The sequence below is a fragment of the Myotis brandtii genome, unplaced genomic scaffold (genome assembly GCF_000412655.1).
Source record: "Myotis brandtii unplaced genomic scaffold, ASM41265v1 scaffold164, whole genome shotgun sequence".
NCBI classification, from domain to species: domain Eukaryota; kingdom Metazoa; phylum Chordata; class Mammalia; order Chiroptera; family Vespertilionidae; genus Myotis; species Myotis brandtii.
Window position 1 is genome coordinate 610,154 of NW_005356003.1, and position 24,731 is coordinate 634,884.

General features: G+C 56.1%; 1 protein-coding gene and 1 pseudogene across 1 annotated transcript in view; both read left to right on the top strand.

Annotated features, from left to right (window-relative positions):
• DNAH1 (dynein, axonemal, heavy chain 1) overlaps positions 1–24,731 on the top strand; it is an 86,402-nt gene that overhangs the window by 41,070 nt on the left and 20,601 nt on the right. Inside the window, exons 21-47 of the mRNA XM_005862341.2 lie at positions 339–551; positions 2,112–2,276; positions 2,748–2,869; positions 3,038–3,143; positions 3,727–3,906; positions 4,548–4,688; positions 5,231–5,394; positions 5,636–5,749; positions 7,664–7,852; positions 8,133–8,238; positions 8,873–8,986; positions 9,401–9,550; positions 11,112–11,198; positions 11,310–11,496; positions 14,293–14,384; positions 14,570–14,724; positions 16,123–16,300; positions 17,055–17,249; positions 17,338–17,457; positions 17,697–17,855; positions 17,954–18,058; positions 19,371–19,511; positions 19,616–19,776; positions 20,228–20,385; positions 20,701–20,874; positions 21,638–21,676; positions 24,252–24,430. Coding sequence (XP_005862403.1) covers positions 339–551; positions 2,112–2,276; positions 2,748–2,869; positions 3,038–3,143; positions 3,727–3,906; positions 4,548–4,688; positions 5,231–5,394; positions 5,636–5,749; positions 7,664–7,852; positions 8,133–8,238; positions 8,873–8,986; positions 9,401–9,550; positions 11,112–11,198; positions 11,310–11,496; positions 14,293–14,384; positions 14,570–14,724; positions 16,123–16,300; positions 17,055–17,249; positions 17,338–17,457; positions 17,697–17,855; positions 17,954–18,058; positions 19,371–19,511; positions 19,616–19,776; positions 20,228–20,385; positions 20,701–20,874; positions 21,638–21,676; positions 24,252–24,430 — 3,894 coding nt within the window. The remainder of the gene's footprint in view (positions 1–338; positions 552–2,111; positions 2,277–2,747; positions 2,870–3,037; positions 3,144–3,726; positions 3,907–4,547; positions 4,689–5,230; positions 5,395–5,635; positions 5,750–7,663; positions 7,853–8,132; positions 8,239–8,872; positions 8,987–9,400; positions 9,551–11,111; positions 11,199–11,309; positions 11,497–14,292; positions 14,385–14,569; positions 14,725–16,122; positions 16,301–17,054; positions 17,250–17,337; positions 17,458–17,696; positions 17,856–17,953; positions 18,059–19,370; positions 19,512–19,615; positions 19,777–20,227; positions 20,386–20,700; positions 20,875–21,637; positions 21,677–24,251; positions 24,431–24,731) is intronic.
• Positions 5,853–6,268, top strand: LOC102249001 (annotated as a pseudogene).

Genomic DNA, 24,731 nt, shown 5'->3' on the forward strand with positions numbered 1-24,731 from the left:
CTCATTTAACGGATGAGTAAATTCAGCAAGTTGTTAGGGTGACATAGCCAGTAAGGGCTGTAACTGGGACCAGAGCTCCTAACTAGCACCTTAGCTGTCTCCCAATATGCATGTACATGCATGTTGTACTCATGTAGCACATGTGTGAGAGCCAGTTGGCTTTGAATTCAGATGAGGGTCCATGGGGGATTTTTTGGCCAGACAAGCAGAAAGTATTTGCCAGAGGGACCCAAGGGAAGGTCATGGCCAGGCAGAGCCTGCTCTTTCCTGCAGTGCGGGTCAGACAGGATGTGGGCCAGCCCTTTTCAGGACCCAGACTGACTTGTACCCCACCCCAGGCACTGGACAAGATGGAGAAGGAGTGGTCAGCCATCCTGTTCAATGTGCTGCCCTACAAGGAGACAGATACCTACATCCTCAAGAGCCCAGATGAGGCCTCACAGCTGCTTGATGACCATATTGTCATGACCCAGAGCATGTCCTTCTCGCCCTACAAGAAGCCCTTTGAGCAACGCATCAACTCCTGGGAGAACAAGTTGAAGCTGACTCAGGTGGGCCCTCCATGGCCTTCCTTTACTCCTCCCTTACCCTGGCAGCATCCGCCCCATAAGTGGCTCTTTATGGTGTCTGGGTGGTGCTCGAAGCGCTGGAGAGCCTTGTCTCCTGGCTGTCTGGCAGGACCTTCGTCCAGAGGAGGGTGACTAGAATGGGGCTCTCCATCTCTAAGGTTTGGCTGCTGGAGAAGGCAATTCAGGATGTGGGGGTGGGCTACTATTTGGTCAAAAGCTCTGGCTAAGGAAGGGCCTGAAACCTGCCAGCAGACCTCCGAAGGACTGCCTGGACTTGGGACAACTAGAACCTCCAGTCTTGGAATTTTCTGGACTGGACACCACAAAGCCCTGAGGTTCCCTATGCCCTCTCCCACTCTGCCCTGAACCTCCCATTCCTGTCTCATTCAGAGCTGGCTTGGGGTGAGGTTGCCAGGGCACTAGGGACTGTACTTCTGCAGAGCTTTCAAGGTCAGAGGCAAGGGCTGTCTACAGAGCCTTGGAACACTGTGCTGGGGCGAGGCCTACCTGTGTGATTCTGACAGCCCCTTCCCCCGGGCCTCCTGGAAGCTTTTTGGAAACCTCCAGTGAAGGCTAGAATCCAAGTGAGGAGGTCGTGTCTGTGTGTTCCTTAGACCACCCAGAGATACCTGAGCTGGTCAGTATTATCCCTGGGTTCCCTCTTTTGCTCACACTGTCCCCTGCACCTGGAGTTCCATCCCTACCTTCCATCTCCAAGGCTCAGAATCAAGCAGCCCTCACTGATTCCCCACACCTGCCAGCAAGGCGTTCCCATCATAGCCCTTGGTCAGTGCCTCTTACAGAGTATGTCGCTCATGCCAGGCTCTTGGTGATCAGAGGCAGAACTGGCCATTTAGTGGACTGTGGGCTCCTTGGGGGCAGGACCACATCCTGTTCCCCTCTGCTTCTCCTGGTGCCCACATGGGCCTGGCATAGAGCTGACCATGACACGCATCTCAAGAGGAAGAGAATGAATGAATAAATGAATGAATGAAATGAATGAGTTTGCATTGATCGGAAAAGACAAGAGATAAATCCTGAAAGGGGAATTTGGAGGCAAAATTGGGGGGAGGAGGGGAGGTAGCCTGCTTTGAAGATGTCTCACTCTTGAACTAATGTTTCAGAGTATTTTATAGATCTCAAGCTCAAGTCCCAATACACCTCAGAGAATTCTGGGTCACAGACCCCAAAGTCCTGTCAGGCAAGGAGGCTGATTGGGCTTCCATGCACTGGGGATTTTTCCTCTGTTACTTCAGGGTTTGCTGGTTTGGGTGTGGTTCCTCCTAGGGAAGGATGGCTCCCAGCTCTTGTGGAGGCTCAGGCATCCTGTGGGGGACTTGGGTTTCTCTGGAGGGCAGGCATTTATGCAGCCTCTTTATTCCTGGGAGTACTGTGGCTGACAGTGCCATCTAGAAATTTCCCCACAGACACTGGCTCTGATGCCAGTTCTCTGCCCAGCACTCGGTGTGGTGAAATGTCTAGGTCATGGGGACAGGAACCCCCCCTTGGACCCTGGGCGCTGACAATCCATGCCTTGCCCAGGAAGTGCTGGAGGAGTGGCTGAACTGTCAGCGGGCCTGGCTCTACCTGGAGCCTATCTTCAGCTCTGAGGACATCAATCGGCAGTTGCCCGTGGAGAGCAAACGCTACCAGACGATGGAACGGATCTGGAGGAAGATCATGAAGAACACCTATGAAAACCGGGAGGTGAGCTCACACGGGGATGGGATGGGGAAGCTGTGACCCCTAACGGCCCCGTCACATTGTTGGGAGCCTCCTGGTCTCATCTCTCCTGAACAAGAAAGATTAGAGAACAAGTCCAAGGCTTTGGTCTTGGCCTATGTTGCCAAGTGAGCTCTCCAGTCATAAGAGACACTCCTCAGAAACACATTATTGTCTTCATGGAAATTTTCCATCCACATTATCATTTTAAAGTCCTGCAGCAAATCAAACCCTTTGGCTTTGTTTAACCCTAATTCTTTTGACCATGGACTTTTGTCCGTGGGACTGACACAGGTGATAAATGCAACCCCTAGCTCAGGGCCATTTTCCTGCCCCTGTTCCTTCCCAGGCCCCACTGAGGGTCTCTGGCCCATATGGGTGCTCTTTGAGCCCACCTTAATGCCTCCCAGTTGGACCATGCTCACTTCTGGTTTCTCTCTGGCCCGGGCCATGCAGGTAATCAATGTGTGCTCTGACCAGAGGCTGCTGGACAGCCTGCGGGATTGCAACAAGCTGCTAGACATGGTACAAAAGGGCCTCAGCGAGTACTTGGAGACCAAGAGGAGGGCCTTCCCCAGGTGAGCACCACCTGCCCCATGCCCACTCTGTCAGTGCCTGCCCACATGGCTGGGGCATTGAGGACCCCACCCAGGCTGGGCTGCAGGGGTTCAGTTGTACTGGGACAGCTGGGCCTCAGGGGGTGCCTGACCCACTCCCTTACCAGATTCTACTTGTTCCCTTGGCAGATTCTACTTCCTGTCAGATGATGAACTACTTGAGATCTTATCCCAGACAAAGGATCCCACTGCTGTGCAGCCCCACCTGCGCAAGTGCTTCGAGAACATTGCCCGGGTGGGTGACTGGGCCTGGGGCTCCAGGCCTTGGGCTCAGGGCCAGGAGCATTGGGACTCTTTCCCAAGGAGAACAGCTCTTCTCTAGCCCGAGTCCTTTTAGCAGGAAATGAAGTGGCGAGTGAGATGCACCTGGGACCTGTGGGAGGAAGGTCAGCTGCAAAACTCCCAGCTCAGGACTGGGGACCCTGTTCTCAACTCATCTAGGGGAGCCCTGTCCCCACAATACACTGAGGTGCTGGCTGGATTGAGAAACCTATGAGGCTAGAGGCTCCTGCCTCTCCTTGTCCTCATTATGCCTACAAGGGAGGCTGCACAGACCTGTGCAAGAGGGGGACTTGCAGGCAGGGTTAGCCTCCTTCCCCAAGTGGGCTGGCTGGACCACAGCTCGGGACAAGGCAGACCCATCCTGCCTGAATACGCAGGCAGGGAAGGCCCAGCCCAGGCAGATGTTCAGGTGGGCCCCCGAGGCAGGGCTGTCTTCTGGAGGTGAAGGGCACAGGCAGGTCGGCTCGGGGGCTGTGGTGGGTGGAGCCTCTGGGCACACCTGGTGCAGCCCCCACTCTTGTTTGCCCCACCCACAGCTGCTATTCCAGGAGGACCTGGAGATTACACACATGTACTCAGCAGAGGGTGAGGAGGTGCAGTTGTCCTTCTCCATCTACCCGTCCAGCAACGTGGAGGACTGGCTGCGGGAGGTGGAGCTCAGCATGAAGACCAGCATACGGGACATCATCGAGAGGGCCATCAAGGCCTACCCCGCAGTGAGTCATGCCTCTCACCCCAGCACAGCCTCCCAGCCTCGTCGTCCTTCTGTTTGCGCTTTGCTCTATGATGGTAGCTGGGCTGCCTGCATGCCTCATCCTCAAGCTACAGCCTTGGGGATCTCTGGAGAGAGGGGGTCCTTGAGGCCTGCTCAGGGAGGAATCTGAAAATAGGCTCCAGAAAATGAGGCTTGCTTTTAATAATAATCCATTGCTGTTATATTTTAAGCACTCACTATGTGCCAGGCCTGGGCTGGGACTTCACCCACATTACTCCTCCCAGCCCCACAGTCAACAGCAGGGCTGGGGGTTAACCCTTATCCTACAAAGTCAGATCAGAGATATTTTCTGCCCAAAGGCATGTAACTCACAGGTGGCAGAGCCAGGGTTTGAATCCAGGGCTGGATGTCCCTGATCCTGCACTCCCAACCCTCTGCTTCAAGGTCTCTGTTGAGGAAGTGATGACTGCTCACCCCTGAGGGGCCCAGAGCTTAATGGCTTCTCTGCTTTTGAGGTGGAATTAACCACTTGAGCCCAGAGTTTTAAAAAGGCCAAAGCACACATCTGTGTTTAAGGGGAAAAGGCTGCAGGGTTGGGACTACCAGCTGCCTGGGTCAGCCCTGCCTGTGTTATCTTCCTAGATGCCCAGGACCCAGTGGGTTCTGAACTGGCCTGGCCAGGTGACCATCGCTGGGTGCCAGACCTACTGGACTATGGATGTGGAAAAAGCCCTGGAGGCCAGCAACATTAGTAACCAGCTGTTCCCCCAGCTCGCCCAGCAGGTGGGAGTCAGGGGGTCATCACCCGCTCCCCGCACATCCCAGTCCCTCCAGGAGCTCTCTCCTGCACTGAGCCTGAAAGAGGCCTTGGGTTGGATCCAAACAGCAGGTCAGACACCCCAGAAATGAGTGCCTCACCACCAGCCACCAGCGGGAGGGACTGGGGGTCTGAGGAGAGCTCTGAGTCCAGGCAGGTTCCCTCTCCAGTTGGTCACTGAGGGAGCCATATCTTGCACCATCCTCACTACAGCTGCTGTTCCACATCTTTCCTCAAGCTCCTCACCAGGCCCCACACCTGGCCCTTGAAGGCTCAGATGGCACCGTACATTTCAGGGAGCAGATGCCATGTGTGTGTCTCCATTTCTGTTCACTTCCCTGCCAGACTTCTCATGCTACCATACCTTCCCTGTGCCCCTCCCATCCCAGACCATCAGAAGCCCCCAGGATAGAGGGGTTGTTCCTGACAAAAGCCCATGCTCTGTGCAAAGGAGAGAGACCCTACCCCTTGCATGACTCTGCCCAACAGTGTCCCCCAACTCCTGCAGCTCAGCGACCTGGTGGCCCTGGTGCGAGGGAAGCTGTCCCGCATGCAGCGGGCAGTGCTATCAGCACTAATTGTCATTGAGGTCCATGCCAAGGATGTGGTGGCCAAGCTGATCCAGGAGAAGGTGGTCACTGTGAATGACTTCGAGTGGATCTCACAGCTGAGGTGAGGAGGCAGGAGACCTTGGCCCAGAAACCACCAGGGTCAGAGCAGCTGCAGGCTGGGGCCAGGTGAGGGTGGAGAGTCAATCAACAATTGCTGTTCTCAGTCCTCGAGGCCCTGGGACAGCTGGGCAGAGGTACCTAATGCCCTTATTCACCAAAAGAACCACATCTCCTCAACCACATACCCTGCCCGGTGGCCTATGGTCCCCATGGCCCAGGAACCCATTTTCCTGCAATTCCAGGTACTACTGGACGAATGACAACCTGTACATCCGAGCTGTGAATGCTGAGTTCATCTATGGCTATGAGTACCTAGGCAACAGTGGGAGGCTGGTGATCACACCCCTCACGGACAGGTAAGAGTCTCCCTGCCCACAGGCTCCCCACACTGGGACCCTTCCCCCAGCTCCAGCTGGCTCAGAAGAGCAGGGACAAAAGGTGCAGCCAGTCCGTCAGAGCATGCAGGGTCATGAGCATGGGCTTCGGGTTTAAAACCAGCTCTGGAGGCACAGAGCTGCAGCGCCCGTGGATCTGGAGTTCAAAAGGCCTTCGAAGAGCTTCAAGCCAGTCACTGACACTCAACAGAAGGTGAAGCTTGCAGACATACAGACTGAACCGCTAAACAGAACAAGCAAGCATGCCTGTCTTACAGATACAGAGATTATGGCTTTGGTAGACGAGACTAACATGTAGGAACGTGTAGGAAGAATGTTTATTCTTCAGTCCAGGGAGGAAATTTACAGTCAGATGTTACAGAAACAGAAAATAGCAGGAGAAAAAATGAAAGGATTGGGACAGAAAAAATCCTACCTGGCGCACAGTGTGGAGGAAGCTGAGGACATTGGGAGATGCTGATGGCAGGAGGGGCACAGTAGGAAGCCCCTAGGGCAGCTCTTCCTCCTGACCCCTTCCAGTCCCTGCAAGGAAAGGGGGCCTGTGCAGGGAAATGGGCTCTGCTTTACCCTGATGGACGTATTATCTGGATGGTCTGGTAACCCTATGTTTTTACATCACCCTGAGCCCCTTTCAAATCCCAAACCTATTTTTTATCCTGGCTCTGCCTGCCACCCCTGCCTAAGACACTCCTCTCCCTGGGGCTGAGTTCTGAACTCCTAGGAGAGGGAAGATGGGCAGGACAGATAGGGAGCTCTGCCTATGCCCCCTACTAGTCACGCTGGTCAGACCAGTAAAAGGCATCTATGAAAAAACACACCAAAAACAGCTCCAACTGTCACAGGCTGAGTGACCTTGGACAGGTGACTCAGCCCCTCTATGCCTTAGTTTCCTCTGTGGCTTCCTCCAGGTGGTTATGAGAGTTTCATGAGCTGATACATAAAGCTCATAGCTCAATAAACATTAATGGATGTGAGCGTTACAATTTTTTTTCACCCAAATACTCCTTTCAACATGCCAGAATAATCAGTCGTTTCCTCTTGCCGACTGTATTTAGTAGCAGGTTTTCAAGTTGGGTTTTGACTAAGGGAAGTGAAGTGTGGCCACAGATCAGCCTTCTCAGTGGGTGTCTATTTTTTATCCTGGCTCTGCCTGTCACCCCTGCCTAAGACACTCCTCTCCCTGGGGGTGAGTTCTGAACTCCCAGGAGAGGGAAGATGGCCAGGACAGATAGGGGAGCCCTGCCTATGCCCCCTACTAGTCACGCTGGTCAGACCAATAAAAGGCATCTATGAAAAAAAAAAAAACAGCTCCAACTGTCACAGGCTGAGTGACCTTGGACAAGTGACTCAGACCCTCTATGCCTTAGTTTCCTCTGTGGCTTCCTCCGGGTGGTTATGAGAATTTCATGAGCTGATACATAAAGCTCATAGCTCAATAAACATTAATGGATGTGAGCGTTACAATTTTTTTTCACCCAAATACTCCTTTCAACATGCCAGAATAATCAGTCGTTTCCTCTTGCCGACTGTATTTAGTAGCAGGTTTTCAAGTTGGGTTTTGACTAAGGGAAGTGAAGTGTGGCCACAGATCAGCCTTCTCAGTGGGTGTCTATTTTTTATCCTGGCTCTGCCTGCCACCCCTGCCTACGAGGTGTGTGTCCCCTGGGGGTGAGTCCTGAACTCACTCCCAGGCCACCGGGTGGGGTGGGGAAGCACTGCACAGGGGCTGCCATCCTGACCCCAGTAGCCAGGCCTGCGCACAGCTGGGCCCTGAGAAGGAGGAGGAGCAAGAGCCGCTCATCCTCGGGGCCAAGCAGGGGAGGCTCTCTCTCTATGTCTGTGGGAATCCGTGTGCACCTCCTCTCTCTCCTGCAGGTGCTATCTGACCCTGACCGGTGCCTTGCATCTCAAGTTTGGGGGCGCCCCAGCTGGCCCAGCTGGCACAGGGAAAACAGAGACCACCAAAGACCTGGGCAAGGCCTTGGCCATCCAGACTGTTGTGTTCAACTGCTCTGATCAGCTTGACTTCATGGCCATGGGCAAGTTCTTCAAGGGCCTAGCCAGGTGAGGCTGGTGTGAGGGTGGCACAGGCCAGGGCAGGAAGGCTGAGCTCTCCTGGGGACACTGCCGAGAGGAGCCTCACAGGATGGGGAGGGAACAGGAGGGATAACAGGAGTCAAAGGCTCAGCCCCTGTGGGCACTGGGGACGCTGGTAGGCAGCAGGGTTGTGGCTGAGCTGATAGAGATCACTATGGCCACTTCTTCTCCAGTGGAGCCAGAGGGGCCTTGGAGGTGTCAGGTGGGCTCTGAACTCATATCCATCTCTTGTTCTCACCCCATTTAGTTCTGGGGCCTGGGCCTGCTTCGACGAGTTCAATCGCATCGACATTGAGGTGCTGTCTGTGGTGGCTCAGCAGATCACCACCATCCAGAAGGCGCAGCAACAGCGGGTGAGCCATCCCCCTCCAACCCCGGCAAGTCACCACCTCATCACTTCATCTATACCTGCCACACCTATGTCTTCTTGTGACTCCCCACCCTGCAGGGTGAGAAGCCAGGCACTGAGCCTGCCCTGAGCCCAGCCTCTCTCATCTTATAGAGGACTGGGCACTTCCCCCTTCCCCTAGCTGGAGCTCTCCCTGGGGCTATTGTAGCCAGTCAGGGAGCCCACATCCCGACCCCACTCTGGGGGTGGCTCCCACTCCAAGCTGCAGTGGATGAAGAGGCCCCTCCCTCTAGCCTTGTTCAGAGTGGCCAGCAGTCTTCTCCTGGGAACACGAGCTGGGAGGCTGGCAAGTGCCACAACTCCAAACTAGTAGGGCCTTGGGTCTCAGTCAGTGCTAAGCTTGCTCAGGTCTGGGTGTGGGAGATAGGAGATTTGTGAAGACCTCAGGTAGCCAGGACCTGGGAGGCCATAGGTAGCTACTGGGACCGGAGGTCCTAGGCCAGATCCTGAGAGAGGAGGCAGCTTGTCATCAGGGATCCAGTCTAGGCTGGCCAGCTATAGTCAGGACAAGGCCATCCACAGGGGATGAGGGGCCCATCCAGAGGAGGGGCAGGCGAGTCAACCCTGCCACCCTGTAGGTGGAACGCTTCATGTTTGAGGGCATCGAGATCCCACTCGTGCCATCCTGTGCGGTGTTTATCACTATGAACCCAGGGTATGCCGGCCGCACCGAGCTGCCCGATAACCTGAAGGTGAGTTCAGGCCTGGTAGGCCACCCTGGGCACTGGGAGGCAGCGGAGCCTGTGGCCTGGGCTCAGAGATGCTAAAGCACTTAGGAAAGGCACACAGCTGCCAGACATCAGGGATGTCACTACCCGGCAGCCTTCCTACTCAGAGGTGGTGAGGCCCATCCCTAGGCACGGAGAGGAGGCCCCAGGGTTGTCCCAGGCTTGGGAGAAGTCAGGGGACAGATTCAGGTCAGCACAAAAGGCCAGTTTCTAATGGGCAGAGTGGTCCAGCCACAGAGGAGTGTAAGCCTCAGCTTGGGCAGGCATGCTGCCGAGAGGGATCTAAGCATCGGTGGGGGAGGAGGGCCGTCCATAACGCGGGTAGTGCTCTGGCGGGGAGGTCTGCCTCTCCGTTCACCTGTGCACCGCGGGCCCCAGGCGCTCTTCCGGCCTGTGGCCATGATGGTTCCGGATTACACCATGATCGCTGAGATCTCCCTCTACTCCTTTGGCTTCAATGAAGCCAGTATGCTGGCCAAGAAGATCACCACCACCTTCAAGCTGGCTTCTGAGCAGCTCAGCTCTCAGGTGAGGCCCTGCCCCAACCAGCTTCCAGGCTCTGAGAGCCGCTGTCGGCCCCCAGCAACCCCATGAGATAGGAATTACATCCTCATTTCTCAGCTGAGGACACTGAGACCCTAAGCAGCTAAGAGACTGGCCAGGCTCATGCAGTGCACAGGGGAGCAGGAGCAGGAGCCAGGAACAGATGTCCACCCTGCTAGTTCACGGACAGGGGAGAGTCAACCATTAATGAGGAGGCCAGGAGCCACACAACCCAAGGCTTCAGGTCAGGTGCACCTGGCCTCATGTGGACAGAGTGGGATAGCCAGCCCCCCACCTGAGCCGCCCAGCCGTGGGCCTTGCACTCAGCGTGCGTGGCCAGGTTTCAAGGGTAGATGCTGTTGGTTCAGGCACCAGCACTGGTGGACAAGCTTTCCTGTTGGCTCCATTCTCAGCATCCCCTTTGCAGTGGCGGAGATGAGCCCCAGCTCTGTCTGGATTCACATGCTACCAGCTTGGTTTCTCTTTCCTAATAGTTCCAGAAAAAGTCTCTAGCATAGGTCACCCCTCTCTGGGTGACCTGTTCATGCATGAACACCAATCACTGTGGCTAAGGGGAAACCATATTGCCTTTGGCCAGGTGGAGCCCACCAAAACCCATGGGCTGGAGGAGACACAATCTATTACTGGGAAAACAGCTGTCCACCACAGTGCATCCCGGGTGCTGATACCTCCACACACCTTCCTTCTAACCATTCACTTTCAAAAATGCTTTCCTCTTTATTTATTTATTTTACTTATTTTTTAAAATGCTTTCCTCTTTAATAGAACAACTATTCCTCCTACCAGTTAGGACTTAGTTTCCAACAAGCTTAACCTACCAGTTGGAGCATCTGCTACCTGGTGGTCAGTGCACATCATAGCGAGCAGTTGAGCGGCCTTAGCATATCATTAGTTATTCCATGGAAATAACCTCACCCCTTCTCAAATGACAGTGACCCCAGATCAAGCCCAGTCTCTTCATTCAAGTCCAAGATGTCTAGTCTGTGGGTCCAGATGTATCCTATGGCCTGGCACCATGGGGCAATCTGATACATTGAACTGTTCCCAACACCTGCTGTATAATGAAGAGAAACAGGACCAGTGGGAAAAGCCATGGTAGTGTGACTGAAAGGGTGGGTCCGGAGAGATGTTACAAGAGAATCTTAGAAGGACGTTCAAAGGCACACATGGGACACTCCTTTGTTCACTTTGTGAATAAAACTCAGCGCCTCCCTGCTCTTGGCACCGTGCTGGGGCTGCAGGGATTTAGTTGCAACCCAGGCAGAGTCTACCCGCAGGGGCCAATAGTCAAGCAGGGGCAAGGAGAGGCTGCTAGGATGGGAAGAAGGAGGTGGTAGAGAAGCCTGAAGGAGGGTGCCTGGCCCAGGCTGGGGCTTGCCGGTGGTCATAGATGGCCTGCAGGGGAAGTGACATTTTAGCTGCAAGCTGGGCAATGGGCCAGATGCCAGGTGGGAGACAGAGTGTTCCAGGCAGAAGCCCCCAAAGGGACAGTGCACACCTACCCCCTCCTGTGCGGTGGCAACAGGATCACTACGACTTTGGGATGAGAGCTGTGAAAACTGTGATCTCGGCTGCTGGGAACCTCAAGCGAGAAAACCCCAGCATGGATGAGGTAAGTGCCCTCCAGAGGGGTGCCCGGGAGAGGGCTCGAGGAGGGCTCCAGAGCGGCTGGAGGGGCATCTGCCCTGGACCACCCTGAAGACTCCTCCGGCCTCTGCTGCAGGAGCTGATCTGCCTCCGAGCCATCCGTGACGTGAACGTGCCCAAGTTCCTGCTGGAGGACCTCAAACTCTTCTCTGGGATCGTGTCAGACCTGTTCCCCACCATCAAGGAGGAGGAAACTGACTATGGCATCCTGGACAAGGCCATCCGCAAGGCCTGTGAGAAGAGCAACCTCAGGGACGTGGATGGTGAGCCCCTGGCCCCTGCTGGCTCCAGCCACCTTGGGATCTTGGGCAGGGGAACAGAGACAGGCAGACCAGCCTCAGAGGCCCTCAGGCCTGGCCAAGTGTGCGGAGGGCTGGAATCTCTGTCAAGCAGCCTATGGGGCAGGGCATTGCCCAAGCCCTGTCTCCAAGCCATCAGGTGATGGCTGTCTAGGTGATGATTACTCTCACACTATACTTCCTACACCAACCAATTCTGACACTGGCTGGGTGTCTTAAAACTCAATTCAGTTCTGATGCTGATCAGAGTTAGCATACACCCCACAGGTTAAGGGCTCCGTTCCAAAGACTGTTCCCACTTCAGATTCCTGTTACATGTAGTGGGTCCCCAAGTTACCCACAAGTTCTGTCTGACTTGGCTACAGATCAGAGGTTCCCATGACCCCCTTCTCAGGTTTGACCATTGGCTGGAACGGCTCACACAACTCAGGGAAACACTCTTGTTTATTGGTTCATTAGATAAAGGATATGGTAAAGGACACAGATGAACAGGCAGAGGAGGAGATGCATAGGGTGAGATTTGTCCCATAGAGTTGGGGTGTGTCACCTGCAGCATGTGGATGTGTTCACCAACCTGACACTCTTCAAACCCTACCCTTTGGGGATTTTATGGAGACTTCATGTAGGCGTGATCAGTTATTAACTCCACTTCCAGCTCCTGTCCCAAGTTCCAAGCTTCTAATCATGGCTTGGTTCTGGGGACAAGCTCCCTCCCAGGAGCTCAGCATCAAGCGTCGCCTCATTAGACCAAGAGTTCCCAGCACTCAGGAAATGACAAAGGTCAAGGAGCTCTGTCAGGAACCAGGGTCAAAGACTAAATATTAGAAAAGAAGGTTCTCCTAACATCCCTCTTTACAAGCGTTTGAGGAGCTCTGTCTCAGAGACCGAGGGCAGAGACCAATATATAGAGGCCCAGTGCACGAATTCATGCACCAGTGGGGTCCCTCAGCCTGGCTTGAGGTATCGGCCAAAACCGGCTCTCCGACATCCCCCACGGGGTCCCAGATTGCAAGAGGGTGCAGGCCAGGCTGAAGGACCCCACCAGTGCATGATCGGGGTGGGGCAGGACACGGGAGGTTGTCCAGCAGGGAAGGGACTGAGGGAGGGCTCCAGGGTGTGTCCAGCCCATCTCATTCAGTCCCGATTGGCCGGACCCAGCAGCAAGCTAACCTACCAGTTGAAGTGTCTGCCCCCTGGTGGTCAGTGCACATCATAGAGAGCAGTTGAGCATCCTTAGCATATCATTAGCATATTACACTTTGATTGGTTGAACAGATGACCAGACACAGCATATTAAGCTTTTCTTATATAGGATTATTTCACAGTGAGGAAGCTGGTGGCATCCCCACCCCCAGACCTCTTGCTGTAGCCTCTCCTCTCGTATGAGCAGTCCCAGCATTTGGCTCCTCTTGGGCCTTGCTCCTCCCTCACAGAAGCTGTCCTCTGCCCTGTCCCTGATTGGGGCTTGATGTCATGATTGGGGAAGATGGTAAGCTGTGTCCTGTCCACCACCTACCCCACCTCACCCCAGCCAACATGCACAGGCAAAGCATGTTGCTCCCACCTGCAGGACTTGCTCACACTCCTTGGGAAACTACAGCCTTAGTGTCATAGGAGCACTTGGGCCCTTCCTGCACTGGCTTGTTACAAAGGACACGTGCAGCTAGAAGGGCTCCAGAGGGCACCCCCCCCCCCATTAGACTTCCTATAACCCAAAACCCCTTCCCTGATAGAAATGAGGGGGTCCCAGCCCTGCTACCACATGGGCATGCTGTTCTTGTCCCCACAGCCCCAGCCTGGCGGCCCTCTCCTCCTTGCAGACCCTCCCATGGTCCTTTGGGAGGTAGAATGATGCTCCACCAGGAATTCACAAGGGAGATAATCATTGATCATCTGCCTCCTCTGGGGCCCAATATGCTCAGCTGCAAGCTGTCCCTTGTGCCCTCCATTGTTCTTTCCACACGCGTCTCTGACCCTACCTTCTGTCCCCCCCTCACCTCTCCTCCCCCGCCCTCCCGACACACATCTCCACCCCCGGCCCCAGCAGGCTCAATGAATGAAACCACAAGCTCTTCTCCCCCGATGGTCTTGGGTCAACTTTGCCATCATTGAATAATGAGCCCTTGTCCCTATGACGAGGATCCCCGACCTGCAGTGCCACAGCTCCTCCCCCTCCCACCCCTCCACCACACACACACACACACACACACACACACACACACACGCACACACACACACACACTCTTGGGCCAAAGTAATGCTCTCATTTCCTACCCATGTGGGACTGGCCTCCCACCTACGCTGGCAGCTGGCCCTACAGCCCGGATCTTGGTCAGTTAAAGCTCCTGACTCACCCTCAGATTTTGTCCCTGGGGTTTTGCCTGTGTGGGCCAGCACTTACTCGGAGCCATGCTGTCAGCAGACTGAGCAGTGGCTTTGGGGCTGGAGTTGATTGTGGGCCTGTGACAGCTGACTGAGCAGGCCCATGCGGTCTGCCACCTGACTGATGGATGTGAGGGAGTAATAGTCCCATGGAAACCATGGCTGGCTGTGAGCAGAGAGTTCCTGCTCTCTGCCAGGCTCCGTGCTTAGGGCTTCACCTGCCCCTGCCCATGAGAACTATGTGGCCTCATTTTACAGATGAGGAAACTGAGGTCCAGAGAGTGAGGTGACCATCTGAGGGGACACAGCAAACTAATGGCAGAGATGGGACCTACGCCCATCCTCTGACCTCTGGGTTCCCCTGCCATGTCTCCCCAGGCTTCCTGACCAAGTGCATCCAGCTCTATGAGACCACAGTGGTACGGCACGGCCTCATGCTTGTCGGGCCCACAGGCTCCGGCAAGAGTAACGTAAGTGCAGCCAAGCCAGGCAGCCCCGTGGCCAGACAGTGGGCCCAAGGGCCTTGCAGCCTCAGAGGGTTGCCACTTGGACCCCTGGGTCTCTAGAATACCTCCTGTCCCCTGTGGCCCGCAGCCCACTCCAGCCCTGCTCTCTGCGGGGCCAAGAGGCTCACTCTTGGGTACCTGTCTCCCAGTGTTACAGGGTCCTGGCAGCCGCCATGACGATGCTGAAAGGGCAGCCATCCATCAGTGGTGGCGTGTACGAGGCTGTCAAGTACTATGTGCTCAACCCCAAGTCCATCACGATGGGCCAGCTGTACGGGGAGTTTGACCTGCTCACCCACGAGTGGTGAGTGATCCCTGACTCCCCGCCAGTGACAGTCCTGCTCCCAGATCTCTGTCTGGAGGCTGTGGGCCATGGGCCCCTCCCACTCTCCCAGCCCAGTGCAAGGTCTGGAGCTCAGGCTCTGGAGCCCAAAGCCTGGGACTCTACCCACCACTGCACTTCCTGGCCGAGTGACCTTCCTCACCTCCTGGGCCTTGGTCCCCCCATCTGCAAAGTGGAGATAGAAACGGCACCATTGCTACAGTAGGAGAAAATGAGCTCAACACAGCAAAGATGCCTGGACGTCGTGGCACACACCAAGTGCTCAGTAAATGTTGACCCGTCATTGTCCCAGGAGAGGCTGGTGGTCCCTCTCAGGGCCTCTGTTCCCAGGCTGAGGCGTGCATTTTAAATGTTTTTTTATTTATTTCAGAGATAAAGGGAGAGGGAGAGAGAGAGAGAGAGAGAGGGAGAGAGGGAGAGAGAGAAACATCAATGATGAGAGAGAATCATTGATCACCTGCCTCCAGCACACCCCACACTGGGGATGGAGCCCACAACCCAGGCATGTGCCCTGACTAGGAATCGACTTCCTGGTTCATAGGTCAACTCTCAACCACTGAGCCAAGCTGAGAGACATGCATTTTAAAGGACATGTGCCGAGCTGGCAGAATGGCAATGGGGTTGAGATCCTCCAAACATCAGCACCTACGGGCCTTTTCTCTGGGGAAATTCTGTTTCTCCAAAGAAGTTTCCAGTCTCCTGCGGGGGTATCTGCTTGACTCTAGGGTTCTGGAAACGCAGTGGGGGACAGGCACTGGAGGGGGAGTCACCCCTCTTTCTGAATGCAGGCCTGTCCTGCTTCCCTCATTCCTGGAGAAGGGTCTCGTCCATACCCCCTCCAGGCTCCTGTGTGGGTAAATGGGATCAGATCAGAAGAATGTCCCCCTACAGCCCCTTCCCTGCAGGTGGTGCCTCTGAAATCTGAGCCTTCCTGGTGCTGTGGCCGGAACTAGAATCATCTCACACCCCACAACCACCTCTCTGCTTGGTCCTTTCCCCCTCTCCATCTCTCTCCGTCTTCCAGAGCTGCGTGGCCCCCCATTTCTGCTGTTGCCTCCTCCCTTACTTCCTTTCCCTTTCGGGGTACCTTCTTTTATCTTCCTTTGATATAGCTTTAGCAGGGATTCAGCTTGGGGAGTATAAGCATCCATTTTCAAGTTATATCAAAAAGTTCTATTTTCCCTATTAAATTTTTTAAATGAATGAAGATACTGAAGAATGGGGTTGGGGCGGGGGGGGGGAGAGAAACAAAAACAAGCAGAGCAGGGCCAGTCTGACGGGCAGGTTTCCTTGGGAGCCAGCTGTGCTTGCCACCTTGCCTCCTGGCACCTACAACCCTGCCCTCCTTGGTGGCTGCAGGACAGATGGGATTTTCCCCTCCCTCATCCGGAAGGGGGCCACCGCATCCGACACCAACAAGAAGTGGTACATGTTCGATGGGCCAGTGGACGCCATCTGGATTGAGAACATGAACACGGTGCTGGACGACAACAAGAAGCTGTGCCTCAGTTCCGGCGAGATCATCAAGCTCACAGAGGTGCGTCCACCTGTCCCTCACCCGCTCCACTCTGCAGCTGGGTGGGCCCGGAGGCCATACTGTGCTTGGACACCCACCCCTCCCTCTCAGGCCACAGCTGCATCTCGGGCAGTCACCCCGCCTGTCCCCAAGCTCCCGCACCTTCTGTGATGCTCTGAGCCCTGGACTAGGACCACCACCCACCACTCCCAGCTGGTGCTGCCTTGTGCCTCCCAGGCCCACCTTCAGCCATGTGGGCCCAGTCAAGGTCGCGATGCTGGCAGTGTGCCCAGAGACAGGGACAGGTGGTACGGACCTGGCCACGGGGATGCCTCCCTGGTGTGTGAGGGGCAGTTCTCAGAGAAGGAGGGGTATCACCTGGGAGTAAAGGCAGTTCACCGTGTCTACACTGAGCCAATCTCTTGAGCCCTTCTTTGAGCACCTGAAGGTCAATGGGAACTTACGTCCATGGACACAGGTGTGGGCTCAGGAGCAGAGCATAGCTCCCATCAGATTTCCCCAGGGCTCTAAGGACCCCCAAATGCCCTCACCCCAGACCAGAGAGCTCCCAGGAATCTCCTGACCTCATGTTCCTCCTTGGGGCTCAAGGGAGGGCCAAGGGGTTCCTGCATCCCCCACCCCAGCACTGCTCCTGGCCCACTGCTGGCCACTGCCCACAGCTACAGGATGAGCACCCCTCCCCATGGCCCTGCAGCCCCTTTCCTGGCCCTGGGGCTGGCAGCTGGCCCACTCACACAGTTCATTTTGGTGCCAGGAGATGACCATGATGTTTGAGGTGCAGGACCTGGCAGTGGCCTCACCGGCCACTGTGTCCCGCTGTGGCATGGTGTACCTGGAGCCCAGCATCCTGGGGCTCATGCCCTTTGTTGAGTGCTGGCTGAAGAGGTTCCCTGCCGTATTCAAGCCCTACCACGATCACTTCAAGACCCTCTTTGTCAACTTCCTAGAGGTAAGTGAGGCCACAGTATGCCTGGCCCGGGCGTGGCAGCAGGGCGCTGTGTCCGCCAGCCACGGGAGCTGGGTGCCATCCCCTGCAGGCATCCATCACTTTTGTCCGGTCTTCAGTGAAGGAGATGATCGCCACAACCAACAGCAACCTAATCATGAGTCTCCTCAAGCTCTTGGACTGCTTCTTCAAGCCCTTCTTGCCTAGAGAGGTGCGGCTCTAAGCAGGGGGCTGGTTCCCTGTTCTTGCCTGAGGCCCTGAATCCATCCCAGTCCAGCTTCCGGGAAGAGAGAATTGGATTGGCTCACCTGGGTCATGGGAACACCCTGCACATTCTGCTGTAGACACACACTGTGCAGTGGAGACCAAGGGATGTCCCCTACCTGCCAGCTTCCTCAGGCCACTCAGTACTGTTCCTGCTTAGCTTGATGCTGTCCCCTCTGTCCCCAGGGCCTCAAGAAAATACCCCCCGAAAAGCTGAGCCGCATCCCAGAGCTGATTGAGCCCTGGTTCATCTTCTCCCTCATCTGGAGTGTGGGTGCCACAGGGGACAGCGCCAGCCGGGTCAGCTTCAGCACCTGGCTCAGGGTCAAGATGATGGTAGAAAAAGTAAGAGGGATGCGTGTGCTGAATGCTGGGTGTTCTGGGACAAGTAGCCACACAAAATACTGGGCCTCACAACCTGACTTTCCTCCTGGTTCTCACAGCTGACCATGCAATTCCCGGAGGAGGGGCTGGTGTTCGATTATAGGCTGGAGGACGCTGGCATCAGCAATACGAATGATGAGGACGAAGAGGAGGAGGGCAAGCAGGTGACTGCAGGCCTGCCCCCAGGGGACAGGACAGGGAGGGCCCCACTGGCTGGTGGCTGTCCTCGGTGAATAATGACTAGAGAGAGGAGGCCGTGTTAACGGCCACAGGTGTCAGGCTAGGGATAGATGCGTCATCTCGTGAGTCCTCACAGACCCATAGATGGTGATTTCCCAAACAAGGAGACGAAGGCTCAGAACAGCCACACCCAGCTAGTCATTGCAGAGCTGGACTTGAACCTGGATCTAGAAGATGTTGAGCACCTCCCTTCTCAACCATACGCACTGTCTCCTCTTTGCTGATGTTGAGTCCAGGATTGGTTGCCTCTGTTTTACTTAAAAGCCCCATTTGCCCGGCCGGTGTGGGGCAGTGGTTGAGTGTCGACCTATGAACCAGGAGGTCACGGTCCATTCCCGGTCAGGCACTTGCCCAGGTTGCAGGCTCGATCCCCTGTGGGGGGCATGCAGGAGGTAGCAGGTCAATGATTCTCTCTCATCATTGATGTTTCTATCTCTCTCTCCCTCTCCCTTCCTCTCTGAAATCAATTTTTTAAAAAATATTTGTTAAAGCCCCATTTTTCCAGGCCTGGGCTTCCCAGGAATAGGAGGGCAGGTCCATGGCCTGCCTCACTGTTCCCATCCCTCCTATCAGCCAGTGAGGACTCCATGAACCCACCTCATGCCAGGATCAGGATCAGCTCAAAAGGAGGAAGGGGCAGAGAGGCATCTGCAGAAATGGTCACAGTGCAGGGTCCTCCTGGGAACCTCACAGGGCACATTTGTGTCCAGTGGTCAGAACTGTTCCCAATGGGGCATGTCTGTGAGTGCCCCCCCATCAGGGGAGTCTGCAAGCTGGGTCAGGGCTGTGGGTAAAGGGATTCATGCAGGTAAGGATGGTGGGGGAGACAAGGCCAGATGGCCTCTGAGTGTCCAGGTGAAGCCAACACCCATGGTTCTGGCCCCCATACTCTTGGACAGCCTGAAACTACATAGCAAAGACCTTTTCATTCTGTGTTGTTCAATTCCCAGAGTATCTCCTTCATGTAGAGACCTAGGGACTAGCAGTTCCTGGGGAGCCTCCCACTGGAGGCAGCTGTGTGCAGAGAGACCTCCCATTCCTGGTAGTTTGTTCTAGAAGCCCCCTACCCAGACAGAGGGTGGGGCATGGGGCCTCCTATTTCTGTCAGAAGCAGCCCCTCACCTGGGCCTTCTTGCCCAGGCCCAGCAGTGCAGCTCCTTGCCTTCCTGGTGCACTTGGCCAGGGGTCGGGTGGGGAGGGGTCCCCGGCCCACCCCTGAGCCACCTGTGGTTCCAGGTTGCCTGGGTGAAGTGGATGGACTCTTCGGCTCCGTTCACCATGATGCCAGAAACCAACTACTGCAACATCATCGTGCCCACCATGGACACCGTGCAGATGTCCTACTTGCTGGGCATGCTGCTCACCAACCACAAGCCCGTGAGTGCCCCACCGTGCCCTGCCTCACCCTACCCCAAGGCCCAGGTCGGGGTGGCTGGCCCCGGCTCTGCACTGGGCCCTGTGAGAGACCCCCACTCTCCCAGGTGCTGTGCATCGGGCCAACAGGCACGGGGAAGACCCTCACCATCTCGGACAAGCTCCTAAAGAACCTGCCGCTGGAGTACATCAGCCACTTCCTCATCTTCTCAGCCCGCACCTCGGCCAACCAAACCCAGGACCTCATCGACAGCAAGCTGGACAAGAGGCAGGCACTCCTCGTTCCTCCCTAGGCTCCAAGGTCCCCCCACCCAGCCTGGCGGAACCAACGGTTGTCTCCCCTCCCCACCAAATTATGCTCCTGGGTTTGCCAGAAACCTCCCCAGTGGTGGGGGGGTGGGGAGAGATAGCTGGGCTCCCTTGACGACTGTTCTGGAGCCTTCTTCCATCGGGAATTCCTACTGAGCCCTTTCCCGCGTGCTTGCCTTGGGCAGGGCCTATTATCCATAGGCCTGGGAGGCAAGACACCTTGAGAGAGACCAGACTTAGGGCAGCCAGGTGTGATGTACCAGGACACTCAGGATGGGACAAGGGACTGCTCAAGAGATCCAGCAATTCAGATGAGGCCAGAGTTGGTGAGGGCTTTCCAGAAGTTGCCCCTGGATTCCCAGAGGACCTGGTGTCCATGGGAGCCGGGTTCACATAGCCCCTCCCCATAGGCGGAAGGGCGTGTTTGGACCGCCCCTGGGGCGTAACTTCATCTTCTTCATCGATGACCTGAACATGCCAGCCTTGGAAACCTATGGTGCCCAGCCGCCTATCGAGCTGTTGCGCCAGTGGATGGACCATGGTGGCTGGTACGACCGCAAGAAGATCGGTGCGTGCCGGCCGGCCCGGGGCAGTGGCAAGTGGGTAGGGCCGGGCATTCCTTCGTTAGGCACTGTGGGCGCTTTTAGAGGGTCCACAGAAATGTTTTAACTTATTTCAAAATCATGGGGCACATGAACTTTTCGCTCAAAGAAAATTTAATGCATATGAATATATTTGTCTCTATACCCATGCTGTTGAAAGTTATCACTTTTAATCTTTTTTAATGGAGGAGGAGGCCCATCAAGACAAAAGTGCCTGGGGCCCACGTGAGTCATACTGCAGCCCTGGGCAGGGCCCTCCTGACTTCCTGCCTCCACTCCAGGAGCCTTCAAGAAACTGGTGGACATCAACTTTGTCTGTGCCATGGGCCCCCCGGGCGGAGGCAGGAATGCCATCACTCCACGGCTGACACGCCATTTCAATTACCTGACCTTTGCCGAGATGGACGAGGTCAGCAAGAAGTGCATCTTCTCCACCATCCTGGGCAGCTGGATGGGTGAGCAGTGGGCAGGCGTGGGGGAGGCCATGGCAGAGGCAGAAGCCCTGGCCAGATAAACGACACCAAGGACAGCCGGGCAGCTGCTGGAAAGGGTGGAGGGCTGAGCCACTGACCTGGCTTCACCCCTTATTTAGCTCTGTTACCTTTGCAAATGCATGACCCTCTCTGTGCCTCAGTTTCTTCCTCTGTAAAATGGGCAATAATATTAGTACTCACCACTCCAAGTCCTGAAGGTTAAGTAAGACATTGCACGTAGAGCATCTAGCATGAAGCCTGGCAGGTGGTGACTGCTAAATGTGATATATACATAGGTACACATATGCATTTACCTGCCTGAGTACCCACGTATCCGTTAGTACTTGCTCGGAAACTCTGGTGGAAGGATTTGCTTTTGGAACTCGGGAAAAGCCATCAAGATAGAATGACCCTGATCCTTCATGGGGTTGGGGGGAAAGTCCACCCAGGAGAGAGTTTTCCCCCACCAGCCCACCTCCACCCAACACACTCTGTCTGTGAGCTCCACTTGGCACTCTGCCAGGTTATGGATGCTGGGAGTCCAGCCTTCCTCAGGCCTTCTGTCCTCAGCCTTGCCTACCCTGCCCCCACGTGCTATAGGCCAGGTGTGCCTACATGCCCAGCTTAGGGGTGGGGACCACATTGCTCGGGGCGGAGGGTCAGTGGCTACTCTCGGAGCAGCCAGCCAGGTGGGCAGCAAGGGGCCCACCTAACTCTGAGCTCATGTCTCTCTCCCACCCTCTAGCTGGACTCCTCGGAGAAAAGAGTTACCGGGATCCTGTGCGTAAGTGCATGCCTGGGTGGGAAGGGGCTCTGGTTCCGGGGTGAGCCTCAGGCTCCAGATGGGTGTGGCTGAGGCTGGGGACCAGACCCCAGTGAACCATCCTCAGGCTCCTCTGGGGACCTTGGGCCTTTGCTAGAGCAAAGGTTAGCACCGAAGCGACTGCCTTCCTAGGCTCACTCACCCCTTCTTCTAGCCGCCAGTCCTTCAGTGCCTGGGGTAGTGTCTGGCCCATAGTAGCAGCCAAGTATGGATGAATAAAGGATCCAACAGTCTTCCCCCCACTCCACCCCCGTGTGAAGAGGTAGAGGCTCCAAGGAGAGCCGGCCTATCCGAGGGGCAGCATGGACCAAGAGCTGGCGGACTTGCAGGGGGTCGGGCATCCCTCCTGAGGCAGCTCACACAGGGCAGGTCTGCCGGTCATTGCAGCAGGGCTGTGGACACTCCAGAACTCTGTCCCACCTCTGACCCACCTCTGCTCCCACCTCTGCTCCCCCTCAGCTGAAAGAGGCTATCAGCAGGCAGCGCCCTCACTCAGCCCCCACATCCCCTCTGACCTGCACCCAGGCCTCCCTCAGGGTTCTCTCCTGCAGTCTTTCCTATTTCCAGGAATGAATTTCCCTACTTCCCCATGCGGCCAAGCCCTCCTATGAGGCCTGACCCCCAGCCCCTGTTGCCTGCTTGAAGACCTGGCTCCACCCCACCTCCAGCCTCTCCAACACCAGCAGCCCCTCCTGCAAACATGTCTTGATTTCTCTCATCTTAACAACAAAAAACAAAATCACCTCCCTAGGCCCCTTCCCACCTGCCCAGGGCATCACTCCATTTCTCAGCTCGCCTTGACAGAAAAACTCCTCAAAAGCACTGTCCCCTGCTGCTGGCTCCAGCCCTTTCCTCCCGCGTTCCCTTGAGCCCCTCCACTGCCCTGGGAGTGCTCTTGTCACAGTGCCTCGTGTGGCCAGACCAAAGGTCAGCTCTGGGTCCTCCCCTGCCCTGGTTGTGGGCAATGACCCAGCCTCCTCCTCTCAGGTCCCCCCTGCCGTAGCCACCCCTCCTTAGAGTGACTGGGGCTTGCTTTCCAGCCTCTTCCCCTCTGACCTCACTCCCCTGCCCACAATCTCATCCTGCCCCAGCAATGCAGCCCATCCCGGTGCTGACCTCTCTCCCGAGCCCTGACCCCACTTCGCCTCTTAGATGTCCACTGGGCATCTCAGACTGAACATGGCAGGTCCAGGCCCTCTCATCTCAGGTGATGGCAGCTGTGCCCTTCAGTCACTCGGGACAAGAGCCTCGGCGTCCTCGACTCCTCTCTCTCACACCACATCTGTCAGGAGGTCCTGCTGACTGTCCCTCCAGAACCCACCAGCCACCCCCATCCTCACTCACCAGCCATAGCAGCAGCCCTCCCCCTCGTCCCCTGCTTCTGCCTTTACCCCCTGCATCCATCCATTGGTCTTCTATCTGTTCTGTCTGTCTGTCTGTCCATCTTCTACTTGCTGCCAGAGGGACCCATTCAAATGTTAAATCAGATAACGTTCTCTCTCCCTTCCTGTCTCTGTCTCTGTCTCTCTCTGTGTCTCTGTGTCTGTCTCTCTGGCAAGCCTCCAAGTCCCAACAGTGGCAGGCAAAGCCACCCCATCGGCCCTGGTCCTTAACGCCCCAGGTGTGCCCGCCGCAGGGCCTGTGCCCAGCCCGCAGGGCCTTCACCCTCGTGGCTCTCTCTCTGGAACACTGTCTCCAGTTCTGGGGCTGCTTCCACCTCATTTCACATTTCTGCTTGAAGCCCCTCCTCCATGAGGCTATGTCAGAACCCCCCACCCTGGCTCTCCCCAACCTCTCTCTGCTGCCAGCCTCTCCACAGCACTTTCTGTCCTCTGTGTCTGCCCACTTGCTGGTGGGTCTGTCCGTCTGTCTCCGCACGAGCATGCTCGCTTGTTGAGTGAGGGTGTCGGTGCCCAGGACCCGGAGCAGCACCTGCGTGTGCAGAAGAACCCTTTACTTTTCCCACTTCTGGGGCCTCCCTCTGCCCCAAGTTCCTGCTGACAGAATTGTGGTTCCCAACAAAGAATTAGATCGTTTTCAAAGAACAAGCAAATGGGTCGTTAGTAGTGAAGAGGCAGGCAGGCTAGAGGCTGCACAGCTCCAAGGTGAGCCTAAGGGTTACAGCTGAGCTCCAGCCCCACTGTGTTCCCTGTGAAGTCCCATGTGGACCATGCAACTCTCCCCGTGCATGGCTCAGAACTGGCATGTTTCAGGTACGGGACACAGTCCCCTAGGGCAAGAGAGTCATGGCCCGCCCAGCACTGAATGCATCCCAGTGCCCAGCGCACAGACGACTATGTCAGTAATGAGGATGCAAAAGGGGGGAGACTCCCCACCCTGAGGTGGGGGCCATCAGGAAGGCCTGGCAGAGGAGATGGCATCCGAGAGGAGCTGAAGGGTGGTGGAGTCCAAGCTGCCACCTGAGGAAGGGGTGTCGGGGTGAGAACACAGCACCAGCGAGGGCAGGGGCCAGGATCTTCAGAGGCTGCACAGGGAGCTCCCGCCGTGTGACCCAGGCCCTCTCCTGTTCCCATAGCCGGGGCCCCCAACATCGCCCACTTCACGGATCCCCTCGTGGAAGCTACCATCATGGTGTACTCCACCATCACCTCCCAGCTGCTGCCCACGCCAGCCAAGTCCCACTACACCTTCAACCTGAGGGACCTCTCCAAGGTCTTCCAGGGTATGCTCATGGCCGACCCAGCCAAGGTCGAGGTGAGGCTCTGGCAGGCCCTCCCCAGTGTCCAGCTGAAAAGTGCCCACCCTGCCCTCCCTATCCTCCCCCGCCCCCCAATTCCAGGCCTCCCTGCCCAAACTCCCAGCCCTGATCAAGCCAGGCCCCAGGGTGTTGGTGCAGCTGAGCTCCATCCTACAGGGCAAGCCCATGCCTAGAATGGCAGCTGTGACAGGGCCACACAGAACAGGGCAAGGCCAGGCAGAAAGGGCTCCTGATGGGGCCCTGGGTGTCAGGAGATTTGCAGGGAGAGTGAGGGGAACGCCTTCCAGGAATGAAAGG